General features: G+C 34.3%; 1 protein-coding gene across 1 annotated transcript; it reads left to right on the top strand.

The window, feature by feature from the left end:
• The first annotated feature begins 7682 nt into the window (after positions 1 to 7682).
• LOC107764064 (14 kDa proline-rich protein DC2.15-like) lies at positions 7683 to 8069 on the top strand. The gene has a single exon (XM_016582589.2). It carries the CDS (start codon positions 7683 to 7685, stop codon positions 8067 to 8069), a length of 387 nt encoding a protein of 128 aa, XP_016438075.1.
• The last annotated feature ends 14425 nt before the right edge of the window (positions 8070 to 22494 follow it).

Genomic DNA, 22494 nt, shown 5'->3' with positions numbered 1-22494 from the left:
ATACGATGTCTGAATTCGACGAATCATTTTTCTATGGCTCCGAAATTTAAATATGAATCTAATGCTTCAATAAAAACTGAATTTGGAGCTCATTTTCTTAATGCGATGCCACTTATTCTTGAAGAAACGAGGTCGAAACATCCTAAAAAAATCCAAATTAAATTCCGTTAACCATCCGAAATCTATCCGAGGCCCTCGGGACCTCAACCAAATATACCAACAAGTCCTAAAATATCATACGAACTTAGTAAATTCCTCAAATCGCATCAAACAACACTAAAAAAATACGAATCACATCCCAATTCAAGGTTAAATGAAACTATCAAATTCCAACTTCTACATTTGATGCCGAAACCTATCAAATCAAGTTCGATTGACTTCAAATTTTTGCACACGAGTCATAAATGACATAATGGACATGTTCTAATTTACGGAATCGAATTTCGACCCCGATATCAATAAAGTCAATTCTCGGATAAACTTTCTAAAAATCTTCCATTTCCTAACGTTTGCCAAAATGCGTCAAATTGCCCTACGGACTTCCAAATCAAAATACGGACATACACCTAAGTCTGAAATCACCATACGAAGCTATTAACATCATCAAAATCTCATTCCGGCCTCATTTGCTCAAAAGTCAAATTTCGGTCAACTCTTTTCACTTAAGTTTCAAAAAATGAGAATTGTTCTTTCAATTTAATATCGTATCATCCGAAAACCAAACTCGACCATAAACGCAAGTCATAATGCATATTACGAAGTTGTTCGGGACCTTAAGTCACTGAATGAGGTGTTAATTCTTAAAATTACAAGTCGGGTCGTTACAGATATTCAATATCGTACCCACTGATTTCCACGTCCCATTTGGCCAACCAGCCCGAGAGCTCGGGCTTATGCATGACATTCCTCAACGGGTAAGTAGTCACGACACAAATGGGTAACACTGGAAGTATGGTTTTAGCTTTCTAGATGCGCTTAGCAAAGCGAGCGTCGGCTTTTTTATGTGAGGGTACCTAGTTTCGGCCTCACCTAGGGTCTTGCTAACATAGTAAATTGGAAATTTCGTACCTTGCTCTTCCCGGACCAGGACTCCACTTACCTCTATCTCCGATACTGCCAATTACAAGTATAGTTACTCGCATGTCCTCGGCGTGTGAAGCAACAGTAGACTCGATAGCTACTGCTTGAGTTCCTCCAAGGCCCCCGTTAGCACTTCGCGGTCAATGATAAGTTATCTTTCTTCTTCAATAGTGTGAAGAACCGGTGGCTCTTGTCGGAAGACCTCAAGATGAATCGCCCCAGGGCGGCTATGTGCTCGGTTAATCTTTGTACGGCCTTCACGTTATCTACAACCGTGATATCTTCGATGGCTTTGATCTTGTCGGGGTTGATCTCGATTCCCCGGTTGGATACCATGAATCCGAGGAATTTATCTGACCTAACTCCAAACGCACATTTCTCCGGGTTCAACTTCATATTGTATTTCTTCAATATGCTGAAGATTTCTTGCAAATGTTCTAAATGATCCTCTGCTCGTATGGACTTAACCAACATATCGTCAATGTAAACCTCCATTGATTTTCCTATTTGTTCCTCGAACATCCGGTTTGCTAGGTGTTGGTAAGTGGCACCGGCATTTTATTAACCCGAATGGCATCACGTTATAGCAGTATATGCCATATTTAGTGATGAAGGAGGTTTTTTCCTGATCACCCGGGTTCATCCGTATTTGGTTGTACCCGGAATAGGCATCGAGAAAACTGAGGATCTCATGGTCGGCCGTGGCGTCGATCATGCGATCGATGTTGGGAAAAGGGAAACAGTCCTTGGGACATGCCTTATTTAAATACTTATAGTCTACACACTTTCTTAATTTGTTCCCTTTTTTAGGGACTACTACTACGTTTGCTAACCACTTCAAGAATTTAACCTCGCGAATGGACCCTATTTTAAGGCATTTAGATACCTCGTACTTGATGAAAGCATATTTGACCTCGGGATGGGGTCTCCTCTTATGCTTGAACGGATGGAACTTCGGGTCTAGGCTCAGCTTGTGAGTGATTATCTCTGGTGGGATCCCTATCATATCAAGGTGGGACCAAGCGAAATAATCTTCATTAGCTATAAGAAATTGAATGAGTTGTTTCCTGAGCTCAGGGCTTAACCCTGTGCCCAAGTGTACCTTTCGATCGAGCAAGTGTTCACTTAACATGACTTGTTCCAGTTCTTCGACCATTGATTTTATAGCATCGGAATCATCAGGGGCTATAAAAGATTTGGGGACCCCGTAATCATTGTCCTTGTCTACCCCTCGTTCCTCTGATTCCATCGAGGTCAGTATCAGTGATTGTTATTTGGCCGCATATTTGACCATCTGGTTCGGATCTTCCAATATTGAGATTGTGGATGCTGGGATCACTTCAACGACCGAGAATATTTCCTTGGCGGTCGGTTGTTCCCCATAAACTGTTTTGACTCCGCTGGGTGTTGGGAATTTCAGCACCTGGTGCAGCGTTGAGGGTAGGGGTGGGCATCGGTCGGTTCGGTCGGTTAGTATAAAAGTACAGTTCGATTTATCGATTTTTGGTTTTGTAATATTAATAACCAAACTAAAGTATTTACGGTTCGGTACGGTTTTTTCAAAGTTCGGTTCGGTTATTTTCGGGTTAGTTATTCGGTTATTAACGGTGCAAGATTTTTATGTGTTGATCCATAATAGCTCTGGAAGTGAATTCCTTTGGAATAATGTTTCGAATTAGTTCCTCTTATGCCAGTTTACTCGAGGAAATATGTCATTTTAGTCCGTTAGCGCCTGGCGGTCTTCAGGGAAAAAAGCTGAGAACATATGTTCTTTTATAATAGATTTATGTGTTTGCCCACTCACAAGTTTCATCACTCAATCATTCCATGTTTAAAATGCCTGCACAATTACGGTAATTGTTAAACATAACAAAATCAACTCTAACTATTACCTGCACATCCATATCAGATTTGAATCACCTGTTATCTCTCACTGCAAATGAGAAAATACCCCAACTTTTTTTTAAAATGTCAAACATAACAAAATCGACCTATAACTACTGATATTGACCCATTATACAGAAGCATGCAACATCTACTCTAACGCCTCCACACTCCACTCAATAAGAACATTTAAAGATGGGAAGCTAAAACTATCAGCAGATGCCCACCCCTAAATGCAGATGCTAGACACTTAATTCAACATAGCAACTAGCAACTAGCAACTAGCAAGGGCTTTTACATTAAAGTAAAAAAAATAAATATGCAAACCCAGAAGGACGAGGCGTGGAGGACTGGAGGCGATGAGTGGCAGAAGAGGAAGAGAGGCGTCACAGTAGGCAGCTAGGCGCAACAGCAGCAAGCGACGAAAAGAGGAAGGAAAGTGAGGACTCAAGAACCCTAATTAGAACTAAGACAGTTTCTATTTTCTAATTTCTAAAGAAGTAGACTAGGAAAGTAACTTAAGTAGATTGTAGGAATGTAGGGTATTGGGTAAATTGAGATTCAGATTTGTGAATGGGTTTTGGGTAAATTGGGCTAAAAAGAAGGTGGCCAGGTGGGCGAGCCCATATGTTCAAAAGTGATAACCCAAACCCAATAATTAATATCCTATATTTCTCAACTCTCATACCCAAACTTCGGTTTTTCGGTTTAACCGAAAACCGAAATACTAAAACCGTTAACCGCACCGAATTCCGAAATTTAATAATTTATAAACCGCACACCGACCGAATAACCGATTAAACTGACACCGAAAAACCGAAATTTACGGTTCGGCCGATTTTATCGGTTCGGCCGGTATTATGCCCACCCCTAGTTGAGGGTACTCCTCTCATATTGTGGATCCATGGCCTCCCGAATAAAGCATTGTACCTCATGTCTCCTTCAATCACATAAAACTTAGCTTCCTAGATGGTCCCGGCGGTGTTATGCGATAATGTTATCTCACCCTTAGTGGTTTCACATGCCATGTTGAATCCGTTTAGAGCTCGAACTGCTGGCACGATTTGATCTTGTAGACCGAGCTGCTCCACGACCCTCGATCGGATGATATTGACCGAGCTACTTGGATCGATTAACACACGCTTAACTCGAATTTATTTACGAGTATAGATATTACCAGTGCATCGTTATGGCGCTGCACGATCCCTTACGCGTCCTCGTCATTGAAAAACAAGGTACCTTCTGGTACGTAGTCTCGAGTTCGTTTCTCCCTCGTGATGGACTCTTTGGTGCGATTCAACATCGGCTCCTGAGAGACATCGACCCCACCGATGATCATGTTAATGATGTGTTAAGGTTCTTCTTGTTCGATCTGTTTGTTAGAATCCCTATTGCTGAAATTATTCTTGGCTCGGTTGCTCAGGAATTCTTGAAGATGCCTGTTATTGAATAGTCGGGCTACTTTCTTTCTCAACTGTCGGCAATCCTCCGTTCTGTGGCCGTGCATGCTATGATATCTACATATCTAGTTAGGATCCCTTTGGGTTGGATATGATTGTAGAGGTCGAGGCCATTTAGCATCTTTGATGCGTCCGATAGCTGATACAATGGCGGCTTAATCGACGTTAAAGTTGTATTCCGATAACCTCAGTGCTTCTTTAGGCCCGATGGGCCTGTCAAAGCTGTTTTTGCTCATGAGTCCCCGGTTGCTCTGACCTCGGTCATTTCTCCTTTCATTTCTCACAGAGTTCCGCCCGAACCCGCTATTTTTTTTGTATTTATTATATAACTGATACCGATTCCTGTTCGATCTTGGTTCACGATCGATGTCTCTCTTGACTCTGTCGATGGTTCTGACGGGATATACGGACCCGGAAGGCCCCCCAAGCTAATCATCTTCGACTTTGATTTTCGATTGATATCAGTTATGTACATAGGCCCAAGTGATGGACGGATATTCCACCAAGTTCTGTTTCAACTACTGTGAAGCCAATGAGCTCCGAATATTGAGTCCTTGGGTAAAGGCTTGAACAGACCAATCATCAGCGACCGGTGGCAGGTACATCAGTTCCATTTGAAACCGGGACACGAACTCTCTGAGCATCTCGTTATCCTTCTATTTTACTTTGAAAAGGTCCGACTTCCTGGTCTCGACCTTGATGGCTCCAGCGTGTGCTTTCACGAAAGAATATGCAAGCATAGCAAATGAGTCAATAGAATTAGGTGGTAAGTTGTGATACCATATCATAGATCTCTTTGACAGGGTCTCCCCGAACTTCTTTAACAGGACAGACTCGATCTCATTATCCTTCAAGTTGTTCTCTTTGATGGCACATGTGTAAAAGGTGACGTGCTCATTTGGGTCAATCGTTCCATTATACTTAGAAATCTCGGACATGAGGAATTTCTTAGGGATTGGCTTTGGAGCCACGCTCGGAGGAAAAGGCTTTTGCACGAATTTCTTGCAATCCAGGCCTTTCAATATCGGCGGTGCTCCTGGGATTTGGTCTACCCTGGAATTTTAGGTTTTCACCTTTTTGTCATTAGCTTCGATTTTCTTCTCTCATGATTTTACTCATTTTGTCAGTTCCTCGATCATCTTTATGATCTCGGGGTTAGTCCCCGATCCATTTTCATTCGACCTCTCTACGACCGGTTCATCCCTGTGGATGACTTCCCGGGGTGGATCGGGTTTGACTCTACTCGGTGCGCGGCTTTGGTTCTGTAATTGAACTATCGTCGCCTATTGAGCCTGCAATATTTCGAAGATCACCCTTAAATTGATCCCGTCTCCACCAACGTTTTGTGTATTTTGAGCCGCCGATCGAGCTCCACCACACACGTTATTATCGAAGTCGGTAGGCAGGTTTGTGTCGATAGCCACATGTGAATTAGCGTCAATTGGGCCTGCGCCCAAAAATCCGATGGGATCAACGGGTTGTACCTCGTCACTGGGTGCTATGTTGTTATTTTCACTGTGATGACCGGACTCGTTGTCAACATGTAGGGGTGCTGATTGAGAGTTCGACAATTTGAGTTTTAACCTAAAATTAGAGACACTTCAAAGAACAACTGTAGAGTAGTGTGTGTTATGGAGATTTGTATCAAATAGCCACTATTATCCTTATCCCCACGGTGGGCGCCAAACTGTTTACCCTAAAAATCGGATAACAATTAAATTTATAAGTGGTTTTAAGGATACGTGGACTAACTTGAAACAAAATGATAAATTAGATCGCAATTGAAATAAATAATGACAAAGTAAATGCAAACCACACGAATTGAATAATATCAAACTTGGAAGGTTAGCCACCCTCGAGCCAGGTACGTTTCAATCAGTGTCAGGATACAAAAGAACAATAGCTTAAAGAGAAATAATAATAATGTATTACTTTGGGATGCGTGTTACCATATTTCCAATGAATTACCATACCCCCTTTATATAGTAGAAGAATTCTATTTTAGGTATAATTCTATAAAAGGTAATAATCCCTTGATTAGCTGATTACCGATTCCTTACTGATACGCGTCAAGATTCCCGCCGTAATATTCTACCGGTCACGGATATTTTAGTTTTTTGTTGGTCATGCTAACAATGTTTCTTCGAGCTCGATCGGGGCTAAGGTCGACTCCGGGATCACGTACTCAATGTTCTCGAAGGCAGACGTTCTAACCTCGGGTCCTAGCTCGGTGGGACTCGAGATCGATCTTGAGCCCTTGATTGTCATGTTCCGAGCCTAACCTACCATGTTGTAAGTGAGCTCGATTTCAATTGTGTACAAATACAACATACTACTAAACAGTCAATAAGAAATATACCACGATAACTAATCTCAACATAATTAATTCCAACATAACTTATTTTCAAACCAAACGACCCCTAAGGGTTTAATTTGACTTTCAAAGACAATTAGATTGTTTTTTGAAGTACCAGTAATTCATTATCAGTAATTAAATTAATTAGTATAAAACTAAATTAAATTTTTTAATGAACTAATAATAAGATTAATATATAATCTTACAATTTTAATCATTAAAACATTTAATTTGGGACATATAGACTACTTACTATGTTTTTATACGTATTGGGTATTGATTCATGCAAAAATAATATATATATTTACTGGCTATTAGTTTGAGAGCCGTTGTACCGTGCCCATTTCTCTTTGATTCATTCACCAATCCCCATCCAAACTCACGTTGGGCTTACACTATCTTGGTGGACCATTTTTCGTTATCTTAATTGAAGAAGTAAAGAGAGCTATTAACCTGTAAATGAATATGCAAGTTGTCATTCCCCTAAACTATTTCCTTATGTTATATGTTTTCAAAGGATTAATGAATACTAGTACTAATTAATTTACGTAGCACATGCTGGGGAAAATTCACGGGTCACAAAGTGCAGGTAAGATATTGATAAGAGAACGAAATAAAACAATTAAAATTCCTGGATATTGGAACTCAGCGAGGAACATGGCAACTTGTTTTCCTTACTTCACATGCTTCCTAGATCTACCCAAATATATGCTAATTCTTCGCCAGCCTAAATTCCTCACTAACACATGCACTAAATTGTTCTCTTATTATTCTTTTAATCTCCCTCCTTATACATGCAGCCTATAAAAAGCCAACCATATTATACATTCTTCATCGTCAGAGTTCAATACATTTTACGTTCAATTTCTCTAAATATCTCTTTAGTTAGCAAATATTGCAAGATGGCTAAGTCACTTGCCCTCTTTCTTGTATTCAATATCCTTTTCTTCACTGTGGTCAGTGCATGCAACACTTGCCCTAGCCCTAAACCAACACCAAAACCAACACCAAACCCTTCTCCTTCTGAAGGAAAATGTCCAACTGATGCCTTAAAATTAGGTGTTTGTGCCAATGTGCTTAACGGTTTACTAAATGTTACACTTGGAACTCCACCTGTAAAACCATGCTGCAGTCTTATTGGAAATCTTGTGGATTTAGAAGCTGCTGTTTGCCTTTGCACTGCCCTTAAGGCTAACATTTTGGGAATTAACCTTAATATCCCTATTTCCCTTAGCTTACTTCTTAATGTTTGCAGTAAGGACATTCCAAAGGGCTTCACTTGTCCCTAAATGCTCTTTTCAACTTTTTCTTTAAATTGTTTTCTGAGTATGCTTCTGGATTTCATTTGTTTGGCAATTTAAAATATTCAATTTGTTTCCTGTTACTCATGGGGTTAGGTTTATGTTTTATTTTGGATTGTTCATTGTTGGAGAGCACCGCTTGCGCTATTTGTATCATTGTTCATTTGTTTGTATGTCCTGTTGAATTAAATGTTATACTATACGTATTTCTTTGTATGAATTTTGGCGGTTCTCATTCGAGATAATATTTTTGCTTTTTTTCCCCTCTACTTATTATGTATTTTTATTCGTTTGGTCACTCATTTTTTGGTCTAAATTTGGAAGCCACACAGTACGGATAAGGTTTCTGGCTGACCCCTATATTTTATTAATGATAATGATGCACTGTGATAAATTAAAAAAAAACAAAAGAAGTAGATCCCTCCCCAACTCTTCAAAAGTAAATTTCTAAAATAAGATCATTCGTTCATAAATTTTCAGCTTCAGAATCCATCATACCCCACCTCTCCTTAAAAGTCGTTTTCTTAATTTACAATCTTTGCAAATTAATAGAATTTAACTTCTCTACTCGGACACTATAGTGAGTAATTTTTCTACACTATGAGATTAAAATAAACTACAACAAGAAGTAACTTTTTTATAATAAGCATAATCTGATAATATAGAAAAGAGAAAAAAAATTATAACAAGTTAAAATGTATTGCTCATATAAAAAGTACTACGTAGTTACATCAATAGTATTTGCGACGACCAACACGTCTCACGTCTCATTAAATTTCCAACGCTTCACCCATTATGTTGTGATTGTAGAGTATACGATCCAAATCTTTTTAATCCCTTAACCAGAGTTCTCGACTTCGAGCCCTGAGTATGAAAAAATCTTTGATAGGGAGCACTACTCTCGAATGGGGCCCTACCGTCGCGAATCTAGATATAGTCGGGCTCCAATGCGACTACCGGACACCGGGTGAAAAACCAAAAAAAAATTCAATCGTCTAAGGCCTTAATTAAGGACGAATGAAACAAGCTTTGCTGATTACTGCTAAATAGTGTGAACATTTTTAAAAAAATCCACCTTTATGGCGAGGAGCCCTGCCGATAGATTAACATCCAAAACATAAAAACTAATTACAGACATATAGAAGGGAACATGAAATATTTTCTCATCATTGTAAATCAGTAAATGGATAATAGAATTCGTATCTTATCGATCGATGTCCTCTAAATTCTGATAGCTTTCTTTTCTTTTCTTTTTTGGTAAAAGGGGAATATTATATACTAATAATATGCATCATCACATGAAATAGATTGCTATTAGGCCTATTTATCGGGCGGATTGAACGGATATTTATTCTTAACGGATTAATTTATTGGTTATCGACTATTAAATATACTAATACGCTAGTCAACCGATAAGATATCGGGCAGTTTGGTATTAGATTAACAATTATCAACGGTTTATCAATTAAAATTATACATTTCTCTAAATAAAGATAAAAAATTGGCAATTATAATACTTTATTATTAACACCTAAAATTTTGCAAAAGTCTAAAGTATACAGATCAGGGAAGCCACAAAATTACAATTCTTATTTATAGCGCATCCAAAAGACTCAAAAGCTACTGAAAATGCAAAATTAAGGTAACAAGTTGAAGTCATAAACTAGTTATGACTGAGATTGTACTCTTCGATCTTCTCACACGATTTTGTCTTAATTCCAACTGATTCTGCTCTCCAATCATAAAGTAGCATCTCTACTCTTTAAAATGCTACAAAGTAGTTATGGTAAAATGCAACAAACTAGTTAGATAAAATATATACATACGACTAAAAATATAAATATAATAATTCTTAACACGTTAACGGTTTATCCGATAAGAAAATTAAGTAATTCGTCCCTGAACCGATAAATTCATTAATTATGCAATTTTAATTCGTTCACCAACCGTTAATCCTGTAACACGATACCAATAAATCAATTTTGTAGTTTGATTATCGGGTATGCTTCAGTTTTGAACGGCCCTAGTTGCTATCAAAAGAACTAATACTACTCAGAATTACAATGAGGCTTTACAAGCCTAACAAAAAGAGAGTCCATTACTCAAATTATTATTCAACTATTTGAAGTTAATTATAACCTAGTAAAGTTATGTTTCTTTTGTTTGTAATAAACAAATCTATTAACTACTTCTATAATACTCAAAAGGTCACAGAACTAGATTTCTCAAGCTTTCGGTGGTCAAATACCTATTTACCCTTTAAATCATCAACCTATATCTTCTTAATACTTTTTTAATATGAAGTACTAACCCAAATAGCCGTCTACCCAACCGTTTATACTAAAAATAGCCGGTAGAGGTATGTATAATTTATATATAATTATGTATGATATATATATATATATATAGGGCTAGAAAAAGTAAACAATGAATATGACCAGCTATTTGTGTAAACATCTCTTTTAATATTATGATTGTTTTTTCTTTTTACTCTATACCATGGATAATGTACATGTGTTACGCGTGTATCATGTTTCGATGAGTTATATTTTTTTAATCACATAAATATTATATTAAAAATTATGTTTGAGCTATAAAATAAGAGTTTAAGCACCTAAATTAGTGAATAAAATAATTAAGTATAATAAATTTTTTAATTATAATGATTTGTTCGAACCAATAATTTTGGTAATAACAACAACTCAAGAAATTTATTTATACAATTGATAATGAGAGAGAATAAAAAATTTAAAGGATATATTCCATGCATGTAATACAAAAAAATATAATTATGTAATATATAGTATATTTATAATATACATTATATATGCATGAAAACTAACTTTTCCTTTTTTAATTTATAAATAAAATTTATTTATTTCTATGGGTAAATTCATAATATATAGTAAGAAGAGAAAAAAAAACTATAATATTTTAGAAAGTACTAAAAAGATTAAAGTTAATAATTTAGAGAGAAATATGTATTTGGCCATCGAAAGTTAATTTGAGATAATTGAGTGTTGTAACAATAGTTAAATAATTTTTTTGTTATAAACAAAAAAAACATGACTTTACTAGATAATTTCAGATAATTGAGTGATCATTTGAGCAATGAACTCAACAAAAAGAGCTTCCCTCGCCTTCAAGTGCTTCAAGAACAATCAATGGAGGAATTGCCCATTCTACAAAATCATCATAAATTTAAGAGGAATTTACATAAAATACAACCTTTCTAACATTTATTTAAGTTTCCTACAACTGCTTTGATAAAATTACATATAATACAATTATTTTAAATTTTACAATTTTTCATATTCCTAATATCTCTCTCTTGAGATTATCTCACCAAAAATGTATTCACTACTAGAAAACTGCCTAAAACCGTCCAGAAATACCGACCGAAATCGGTGGAAAAATTGAAAAATTCGACCGATTTTCGACCGACTTTAAACCGTCAAAATTAAGTTGGTCGGTAAAAAATAGCGATTGAAGTTGGTCGCAATTTCCGACCGATTTTGGTTGGTAAATTAATTTTCACAAACGACCCAAAAAGAAAAATCTGCCGAAAAAACCGACCGAAGTCGGTCGATATTTTTCGAGCGAATTCGGTCGGTATTTTTAATTATGCAATTAGCAAAATACACCGTCTCGGACTCGAACCAGGGTCTGTACTATGACAGAATACTATTCTATCACTAGACTATTGGTACATTTTGGTTTATGACTTTCTTTTAATTTATTTGTACTCTTTCATTGCATTTTCGCTCAAAAATAACCGACCGATTTCGATTGGTTTTATTAAAATTATAAAATTATCGACGGAAGTCGGTCGGTTTTCTAAAATGACTGACTGAAATAACCGAATGAAGTTGGTCGGTTTCGTAAAAAAAAATTAAAAAATAAAATATTTTAAAAAACCGACCGACTTCGGTCGATTTTTTGACCGACGTTGGTTGGCCGCGGTCGGTTTTGGCCGAATTTTTAGTGGTGATTCTAATATATCTCTCTTAAGATTCTCTCTCATCTAAAAGTATCTATCATATTTAATTTCTCCATTAATATATTGTATATTTCTTGTACAAATTGTATGTTATATAATTAAAATATACAATAATATATTATATAATATATAAAATATATATAATATACGGTATATATATAATATATAATATACGGTATATATATAATATATAATATAAAATATACTAAAAACTGAACTGAAAAAAAACATAATTAATAAATATACTACACAGAGTATAATATATATCATGTATATATTAAAAAATATATAATATTATATTATAAAAGAACTTGGGGTAACATGGTTTTGCATTGACAGAGAGGTGAAGAAGAATCAGATTTGAGATTTTTGGATGGTGTATAGCATAGGAGTTCTATTAGAAATAATTTCGTAAAAATATTTAAAGCTAATAAAGGCATATTTCTTTTGGTAAGGGTATGATATGATTGATGCATAATACAAGGGATATGATTTGATTTATGCATAATACAATGATAATTAAGGCAAGTGGGTACCTATAGTGGTAATCAATATTAATAAATTGGAGAAATTTTAGGGACAAATAAGGATAAGTTTCAAAATAGGATTCCTCACTAATAGGGAATCTACCATATTTTTAGAGTGTATCTTTTATATTTTATTGTAGAATTTATAATTCTAATACAAGTTGTAGATTATGAAATATTTTATAAATTCCTAAGTAACTACTAAAATTTCACTAAATTTAAAGCTGCAACCTAACCCCCTTTTTGCCAGTTTGTCTGCTACTTGATTTTGTTCGCAAAAAGCTTTCGTATCCATTTACAATATTGAAGCGCATAGGATAGTCTGCCGACTGCCTTAAGGCTGGCAAGTGGGCCGGTCCAGGCCCGGGACCGGTCCAGAACCACGGGCCAGATGGGCCAAACGGCTAAACGGGTCAGGACTGTTTGGTCCGATTTTAGCGGGCCTGGTCCGGTCTCGTGGGCCGGTCCTATGATTGGGCCCGTCATGCCCGGGATCGTTTGGTCCGTTATGGCCCGGGACCGGACCGGGACCGGCCCAGTCCCTTAGCGGGCCTAGCGGGCCCAACGGCTTTTTTTTAAAAAATTTTTTTAAAAAAAAAAAAAAACATTGGACTGTCAAAAATAGCCGTTGGGCTGTCAAAAATATGACTTATATACTATGTATATATAGTATAGTGTGTGTATATATATATATATATATATATATATATGATCTTAAGATGTATATATATAGTATATATATATATATATATATATATATATATATATATATATATATATATATATAGAATATACTATGTATATATAGTATAGTGTGTGTGTGTGTGTGTGTATATATATATATATATATATATATATATATATATATATATATATATATATATATATATATATATATATATAGTATAGTATAGTATATATATAAGCTTATATATATATGTATATTGATATTTATAAATATAAACATGAATATGAACAATATTTGCGCTATTTATTTACTCATATAAATTGTCGTCTTGCTATTACAACTGATATTGGTAGAAGTGGTAATGACTGTGATTACCTTACTGTTACCAGTCATTGGATTGATGAGCATTGGATAATGCAAAAGCGCATTATTGCTTATAGAATAATTAATTCACGTCACACAGGGCAGTTTATTTCTAGCACGATTGCGGATATTTGTAGATATTTTTGCATTAGTGATAAAATAATGTCAGTTTCAATGGATAATGCTACTAGTAACACAAATGCTGTAGCCTTGCTTACCACTATACTAAGTCCTGTATTTAGTAACATTTTTCATGTTAGATGTATTTGTCATATTTACCATTTAATTGTGGGTGATGGTATGAGAATTTTAAATGTTGAAATTGAAAAGGTTAAAATGGCTCTTAATTGGCTTTTTTATTCAAACCGTAGAAGTAGACTTAGAGAATATTTTAAAAGATGCGATGAATTTGGCCTAAGAGAAAGAAAGGTTCCTAAACCTTGTCCAACTAGATGGAATTACATGTATGAAAGTTTAGTTGTTGCATATGAATATAGAAACCCCATAAACTCAACGTTTAATGCTCATGTAAGTGATGATGATGAGCACCTTACAAATGCGGATTGGGCTAATGTTAAAATGCTTGTAGATTTTTTAGAAAAATTCTATATTGCTACAAATGAATTTTCTGGGCAATATTATCCTACTATTTCTAACTGTTTAGTTTATATTGCAGAACTTGCAAATTTGTTTGATCATTTTTCAGATGATGGGGAAATTTATCAACTTGCTATTGATTCCATGAGAAAAAAGTTTAAAAAATATTTTTTCCCTATTCCCCCTATTTATGGTATTGCTGCATTGTTAAATCCTACTATGAAATTAGGAGGTCCTCAATTTTGGTATGAAACTGTTTATAATGGTTTAGCACTTGAAGATGAGGAGTTGTCTAAACTTCCGAACGCAATAGCCTCAATTAAAATAAATGTTCAAACTATTTATAATGCTTATCAAGTTGCATTAGATCATGCTAGACCAAATGTTCCAACTCCTTCTTCTTCTAGTTCTCAATCATCTAAAAGAACTGCGGGAGTAAGAGCACTTAGTGCTTGGGCAGGGTTCAGGGGTTCTTAAGGTTCTAGTACTAGTGATTTTTCACAACTAAATGAGCTTGAAGTTTATTTGTCACAGGGAATTGAGGAAGTGAATCCCGACGGCTCCTTTAATATTTTGGAATGGTGGAAGGATAAAGAAAAACACTTTCCGATTCTTTCAAGGATGGCCCTAGATATTTTAACTATTCAAGCTTCAACAGTGGCATCAGAGAGCGCTTTCAGTCAAGGAAGACTTCAACTCGGTGATTATAGAGCGTCTATGAGGGAGAGCTTGGAAAAATCAGTACTTTTCAGAGATTGGATCCGTTCGGAAAGAAGAAATTTTGGACTTGCTGAATCACAACCAGAGGTAGACGAAGCTTATGAAGAAATGCTAGCTGAACTTGCGGAGGATGATGCTTCGCCTGGAAGCGGTGATGAGCAAGCTTCATTTCCGCCACCACCAACGGAAATTCCTCCGGATCTTGAAGGATTTATGAAATTTGTAAGAGATACCATGTAAATTAATATGTAACTTGTATTTTGGCATATCTTGATTTGTTTCTTTTTCTTCTCAATGGTGGTATTAGCACCTTGTTGTGCTCATTCCATAGGGGGGAGAAAGACTAAGAAAGATATTGCCATGATTTTTAATGCTGTAATAAAAATATAACGCATTGATTTGAATATCTCTTTACAATATTTTTGTTCTTTTATATCTTAAGCTATACATATAGTATATATATAGTAGATATACATGTATATATAGTATATCTTAAGATGTATATATAGTATATAAATCGAATATAGCTTATATATAGTAAGATGTATATATATTATAGTATAGTATAGTATACATATAAGCTTATATTTATACTATACTATAGTCTATACTATATATACATCTCATAAGATATATAAACTATATTCGATATACTATATATACATCTTAAGATATACTATATATACTATACTATATATACATCTTAAGATATACTATATATACTATACTATATATACATCTTAAGATATACTATATATACATAGTATACTAGAGTATACTAGATATATATAGTAGATATACATGTATATATAGTATATCTTAAGATGTATATATAGTATATAAATCGAATATAGCTTATATATAGTAAGATGTATATATATTATAGTATAGTATAGTATACATATAAGCTTATATTTATACTATACTATAGTCTATACTATATATACATCTCATAAGATATATAAACTATATTCGATATACTATATATACATCTTAAGATATACTATATATACATCTTAAGATATACTATATATACTATACTATATATACATCTTAAGATATACTATATATACATAGTATACTAGATATACTAGATATATATAGTAGATATATATGTATATATAGTATATCTTAAGATGTATATATAGTATATACTATACTATACTATAATATATATACATCTTACTATATATATTATATATATCTTAAGATGTATACTATCGAATATGATTTATATACTATGTATATATAGTATAGTGTGTGTGTGTGTGTGTATATATATATATATATATATATATATATATATATATATATATATATATATATTCTTAAGATGTATATATAGTATATAAATCGAATATAGCTTATATATCTTAAGATGTATACATAGTATAGTATAGTATATATATATAAGCTTATATATATATATATGTATATCGAATATAGCTTATATATCTTAAGTTGTATATATAGTATATACTATACTATACTATAATATATATACATCTTACTATATATATTATATATATCTTAAGATGTATACTATCGAATATGACTTATATACTATGTATATATAGTATAGTGTGTGTATATATAAGATGTATATATAGTATAGTGTGTGTATATATATATATATCTTAAGATGTATATATAGTATATCTTAAGATGTATACTATAGAATATGACTTATATACTATGTATATATAGTATAGTGTGTGTGTGTGTGTGTGTGTGTGTGTGTATATATATATATATATATATATATATATATATATATATATATATATATATATATATATATATATATATATATATTAAAATATATATATACACTATAATATACTATATATATACTATAATATATATACATAGTTTATAAGTCATATTCGATAGTATACATCTTAAGATATACTATATATACATCTTACTATATATATATATATAGCTTATATATCTTAAGATGTATATATATCTTAAGATCTACTATACTATACTATATATATATATATAGTATATCTTAAGATGTATATATAGTATATTTTAAGATGTATACTATGTATATATAATATAGTATATATATATTTTAAGATGCATATATAGTATATAAATCGAATATAGCTTATATATCTTTATTACTATTTTTTTCTATAACTTCTATAAAAAAAAATTAAAAATAGAAAGTTTCTGTTGGGCCCGTTTAGGCCCGGGACCGGCCCACTTAACCCGGGCCAGTTAGTTCGTGGTCCCGGTCCCAAATCGGTTCCAGCAATAAGCCCGCGAAGCCCAGGACCGTTTAGGACCGGACCGCATAGGACCGGCCCACTTAGGACCGAACCCGCGAAGCCCACTTAGGATCGGGCCCGGCCCACTTGCCACCCCTACTCTAGTGTCAAATCCATGCCTATATAAAATAAGAGTTTAAGCACCTGAAATTAACGAATAAAATAATTAAATATAATAAAAATTTAATTAGAATAAATTGTTCGAACCAATAATTTGGGTAATAATAACAACTCAAGAAATTTATTTATACAATTGAGAATGAGAGAGAATAAAAAATTTAAAGGATATATTCCATGCATGTAATACAAAAAAATATAATTATGTAATATAGAGTATATTTATAATATACGTTATATATGCATGAAGACTAACTTTTCCTTTTTTAATTTATAAATAAAATATATTTATTTCTAAAGGTAAATTCATAATATACAGTAAGAAGAGAAAAAAAACTATAATATTTTAAAAAGTACTAACAAGATAGAAGTTAATAATTTAGAGGGTAAAATATGTATTTGGCCATCGAAAGTTAATTTGAGAACTCTAGCTGAATGATCATTTGAGTGTTGTAACAATAGTTAAAAGTTTTTTAGTTATAAATAAAAAAAAAACATGATTTTACTAGATAATTTCAGATAATTGAGTTACTACTAGAAAATCGCTATTTTTCGACTACCAAAATAGTCGAAAAGTACCTATTTGGACTACTTTTCGACTGATTTAGAGTAGTCGAAAAAAGGTAGGTCGAAAAAAACTTTCCGACTACTGTAGTCGGAAAAGTTTTTCCGCCAAAAATTAGAAAAGGGAGCTATTTTCCGATTGAAATAGTCGTAAAAAAAAATATTTTAAAAAATATTTCCGACTACTACTGTAGTCGAAATATTATATAAATAATAATTATTTATTAGTTATTTTATTTTATTTTCCGACTACAGTAGTCGGAATATGCATTATTCTGGGCTCATTTTTCGACTAATGTAGTCGAAAAATCATTATGCTGGGCACATTTTTCGACTATAGTAGTCGGAAAACTAGGTTGATTTTTGGCAGAATACTGCCATTTTATTAGCACACCACTTGTCAAATGAACAATACTATAAACAACCAATTCAACAAACTAATTCCAACTAAACAACCAACTCAACCAACCAATTTTATCTACATAACCAATTCCAACTAAACAACTTAATAATCAAACCAACCAATTCCTACTTCAACAAACAAACATTCAGATCCCATAATATCAAACCAAAACATTAGTTAAAGTCTAAATATTCAATATCAAGTCTAAGTAGCTAATACACATCGACACTAATATAATAAAGTCTAAACATATATATACCACATCATCCAAATCTACCATAAAGTCTAAATATAAAATTTAATCTTCCAAGATAGTAATCAACTATAAATCACTACTACGCATCAGATTCAGTCTCTTCATCATCATAAGAGTTGGGCATGTATTTTTTCATGTATTTATCCATTCTAGCAATGTGAGCTTCGGTTGTTTCACATTGTTTCGATAACAACTCAATTTGCTTTTGCATTGCTTCCATTTCTTACTGATTTTGCGCAGTAAGAGCATCCGAAACTAATGGCGATGGACGAAAAGAGGAAGGTCGTTGTACTCCAAGCCCATAAACTCTTTCTTTGGATACACCACCTGCTACATCTGTCCATATTGAAGTCATATCATCGGGTGGCGGTTGGATTGGGGTACCATCATGAGAAGTAGGCTGCGAAGTAGGCTGCGTCTGACACCATTCATCCAAGCTTCTATGATATCCATCCTGAAATAAAAGTAATAAGGATTATATAAATAAATTAATATCAAAGTGAAAATAGTTTTAAAGTTATGATCTTACATATTGTTCAGATGCACGTGTCTCAACCCATCTTTCTCTTGAACCACCTTTCTTCTTTTTTTTATGTGTCTCCGCAAAGACCTCAGCATGAGACATTAGTCCCCCTTTTAACTTTTTCTGCAAAATTAATAGGATATATAATTTAGAAAAAAGTTCAATTGTGTTTTAACAAAATCAAGAAAAATAAAGGTGAAAATTACCAATCTCCGTCAATGCGCAGCAAAACTCAGAGATCCCCCGGTGTGCAACGAGCCACCCTTTTGAGAGGCTCGGGCTGCCTTTGCTCGTTCACTCTTCTTCTTAAATTTAACACTATCCCATATTGCTAAAAATTTTATCCACACATCTTCTCTTATCCAACCAGGCTTCTCCTTCTTTTCTCGAGCTTCATACAATGAACTTGAAATCATTTTTTTTTTAATTTTCTTCACGAAGACATCTTTATATGTTTAGTAATACAAAATATAAAGTGATTATGAGTGAATAATAAATATTTATCCTCTGTTTAAAAAAGAGGGGAAAATAAAAACATAACAAAGGGTCAACTACAAGAACATGAGTTGAATCTTTTAGAAGCAGCAACTCTATCAATATTCTCATTACTCGTCACACACTTCAACATGGTAGTAGAGACGACAATTGAGGATTCGATAACATTTATGCACAAGTTCAATAAGGTTGCCTTAGTTCACAATATGAAAGCATGTGCAAATTATCTTTTGTAAGCAGATGTATTGTTCTAGTTTTTTCACAATTAAAAGATTTAAGGTCTCAAGTCAACAAGGAAAAAGAGAGGCCATTCTTTTCAACAACACTTGAATAGAGGCGCTTTCTTTGCCTAAGGGATCAATATAAAAAGACAACTCTCATTTTCTCAACAAGCATCTTCGTGCCAAAATGTTGATGACTTTCTATAATCCATTTCTTTTAAGGAACTATCTAAAGAAAGCATATGTAATGCTGCTAAACACCAACGAGTATCCATATATCCCCTGTTTCCTCCATAATTTCTGGTAATGCAACCAACTTGATAGTGGAATTCTTGAAAAGACTAAAGAGACGAATTTAACATAGCTTCCTACAATTCTAGGGAGGACAATAAATTTTCTTTCCCCTCTAATTCAACATCACCATTTATCAAGCTCAAAACAATGCTACAAATGTTTTTGCATTGCCACAGTCAAACAAGATTAATCCCCTCTCCCCTTTATGCACTATAACTTAAGAACCGCAAAATTTTATAATTTAGCGAAGCCCTATGTTAATGCCAGTGCAATTATACCATTTTCTACTACATCAGTGTTAAGATTTTTGTTGCGAACTCAGCGAGTCACTCGGTGGAAGATATATTTTGGAATTTGAAAAATTATGTGTGGGACCCATTTTAAGCTTAGGTAGGCGCTCAGTGCGTGAAGGTGCAACGTGGAGAAACTAGTTATAAATATAGTAAATGGCGTAGTGCATTTTTATGCTGAAGTTGTCAAGTGTTAGCTCTGTGTCTCATCTCATCCCCAATTTTGTATCAGTCTATTCCTCATCTCCATTCTTCTTAGATTTCTATTGCATTGTCCTTATTATCATTAGCAATTGTTTTGTAATTCCTATTAGTGTTGAGTTAATACAATTAGTTGGTTTGGTATATTATCTGGGTCGTTTCATTGGTGCTTTCATCTAGAGGTCTTCAATAGAGGACCAAATATTTCGAACTATCGATTATTCAGTTAAGGTCGTGAAGGATTCGTAGTCGAAGGATATCATCGAAAATCATTCATTGTTACATGAGTTGGTTGAAAAACTTGCAACGAGTAAGCCTACTCTGGTGGAATTCCGACGATTTAGTGGCGATGATCTAGAATTATGGATTTCTCAAGCTGAACGCTACTTTGAATTTTATGGCACATCAGAAAATAATAAATTATTACGCGCGTCTATTTACCTAGAAGGTGAGGTGTTAGAGTGGTTCCGATGACTTCTCCGGAACAAGCAATTGACAGATTGGGAACACTTTGTTGCAAAGGTGCGAATTTATTTTCGTAAACAGCATCTCGAATCGCCGGAAAGTCACATGGCTACAGTCAAGGATTATTCTACTGAAATTGAAGCCCAGATATTTGACAATATGTCACAAGGATGCTGTTGTTCCAAGGTGTTTGCTACTGAGCGATCCGATGTTGAAGTCCTTACTGATACAACGGAATTTGGTTTAAACATTGCAAAATCAAAAGAGGCCCAGGTGTTTGATGAAGGCTCTCAGGGAAATGGCAATACGCACCAGTCTCATTCTGAGACCTTGCAAACCGAGGTTACTACTAAGGTTCTAATTAATCATATCGGTATTTCGTCAAGCTCTGTTCCCATTACTTCTTTAGTGGTTTTAAGTGGTTACAATAGTAATGTGACTAAACTACTGGAACCTAAAAATAAAGAGGAGGAAAACGCAAGTGACAATGCAACTCAGGTGTTTGAAATTTCTCCTCTAAGGGATGAAACTAGTTATCAGATTCCTTTTACTAGCCAAGGATCTATCATGTCAAATACTATTGGGAGGTTTACTAGAATAGAATTTCCATTTGCTGGTGCTACTCAAAATATATTGGGGCACCACCATGATTCAGACTTACACATATGCAATTGGGTTGATACTGGACAGGAGCAATTTTTTACTGGTTTGTTGATGTCTTTATCGAGAGAGACTGCTAGGGAGCAGAAAGTACATGGGGTGCTCGAGGCTTTTGCTGATGGATATTCCAAGCAGTTGAGATTTCGAGTCATTGGTCACTGTTACAATGCCTGCAAAAAGCTCGGTACAATGCCACAGTTAATTCAAAATCGTGAGAAGCATGAAATCTTCACAGTGCGAACTGATCTCACATTGCATGCACATGCTAAACACCCTGGTAAACCACACCTATTTCATGGCACAATTTATTTTGATTACATGGGCGGCGACTACAAGCCTCAATTTAAACTTGGTGCACAATTTGTAAGAAAAGAGACTAGAACAGCTTTCCTCAGAATAGGTTTGTACCCCTTGACGTTAATCATTTCAAGTAACAACATTTTATTCCTCGCCCAGACGCACAATGTTTTTGTGAATGCAAAACAATATAAGAGGCCAGTTTGTGCATTAGCCGTGCATAAGAATGAATTCTTTCTTGTTGGTGGAAGAATTTAGAAGAGGGTGGTGCGATGTTGGCATTCTCAAAAATCAGTTACCTTGCAACAACCTTTTGACCGAGGTAGAGTTCACCAAGAAACAAAAATTTATCTCTTTCAGGGCAGTGAAGATCATAACCCTGCGCAACTACAATTTAAAGGAAGGTACCATGCCCAACAAGCTCTTCCATCAAGATATTTGGCTGAAGAT

Source organism: Nicotiana tabacum, chromosome 23 (genome assembly GCF_000715075.1).
Source record: "Nicotiana tabacum cultivar K326 chromosome 23, ASM71507v2, whole genome shotgun sequence".
NCBI classification, from domain to species: Eukaryota; Viridiplantae; Streptophyta; class Magnoliopsida; order Solanales; family Solanaceae; genus Nicotiana; species Nicotiana tabacum.
The sequence above is the reverse complement of the archived record's forward strand: the minus strand, read 5'-3'. Positions and strand labels throughout refer to the sequence as shown.

Excerpts from the sequence above, each read along its gene's own strand:
- LOC107764064 (XM_016582589.2), top strand. The coding sequence starts at position 7,683 with ATGGCTAAGTCACTTGCCCTCTTTCTTGTATTCAATATCCTTTTCTTC.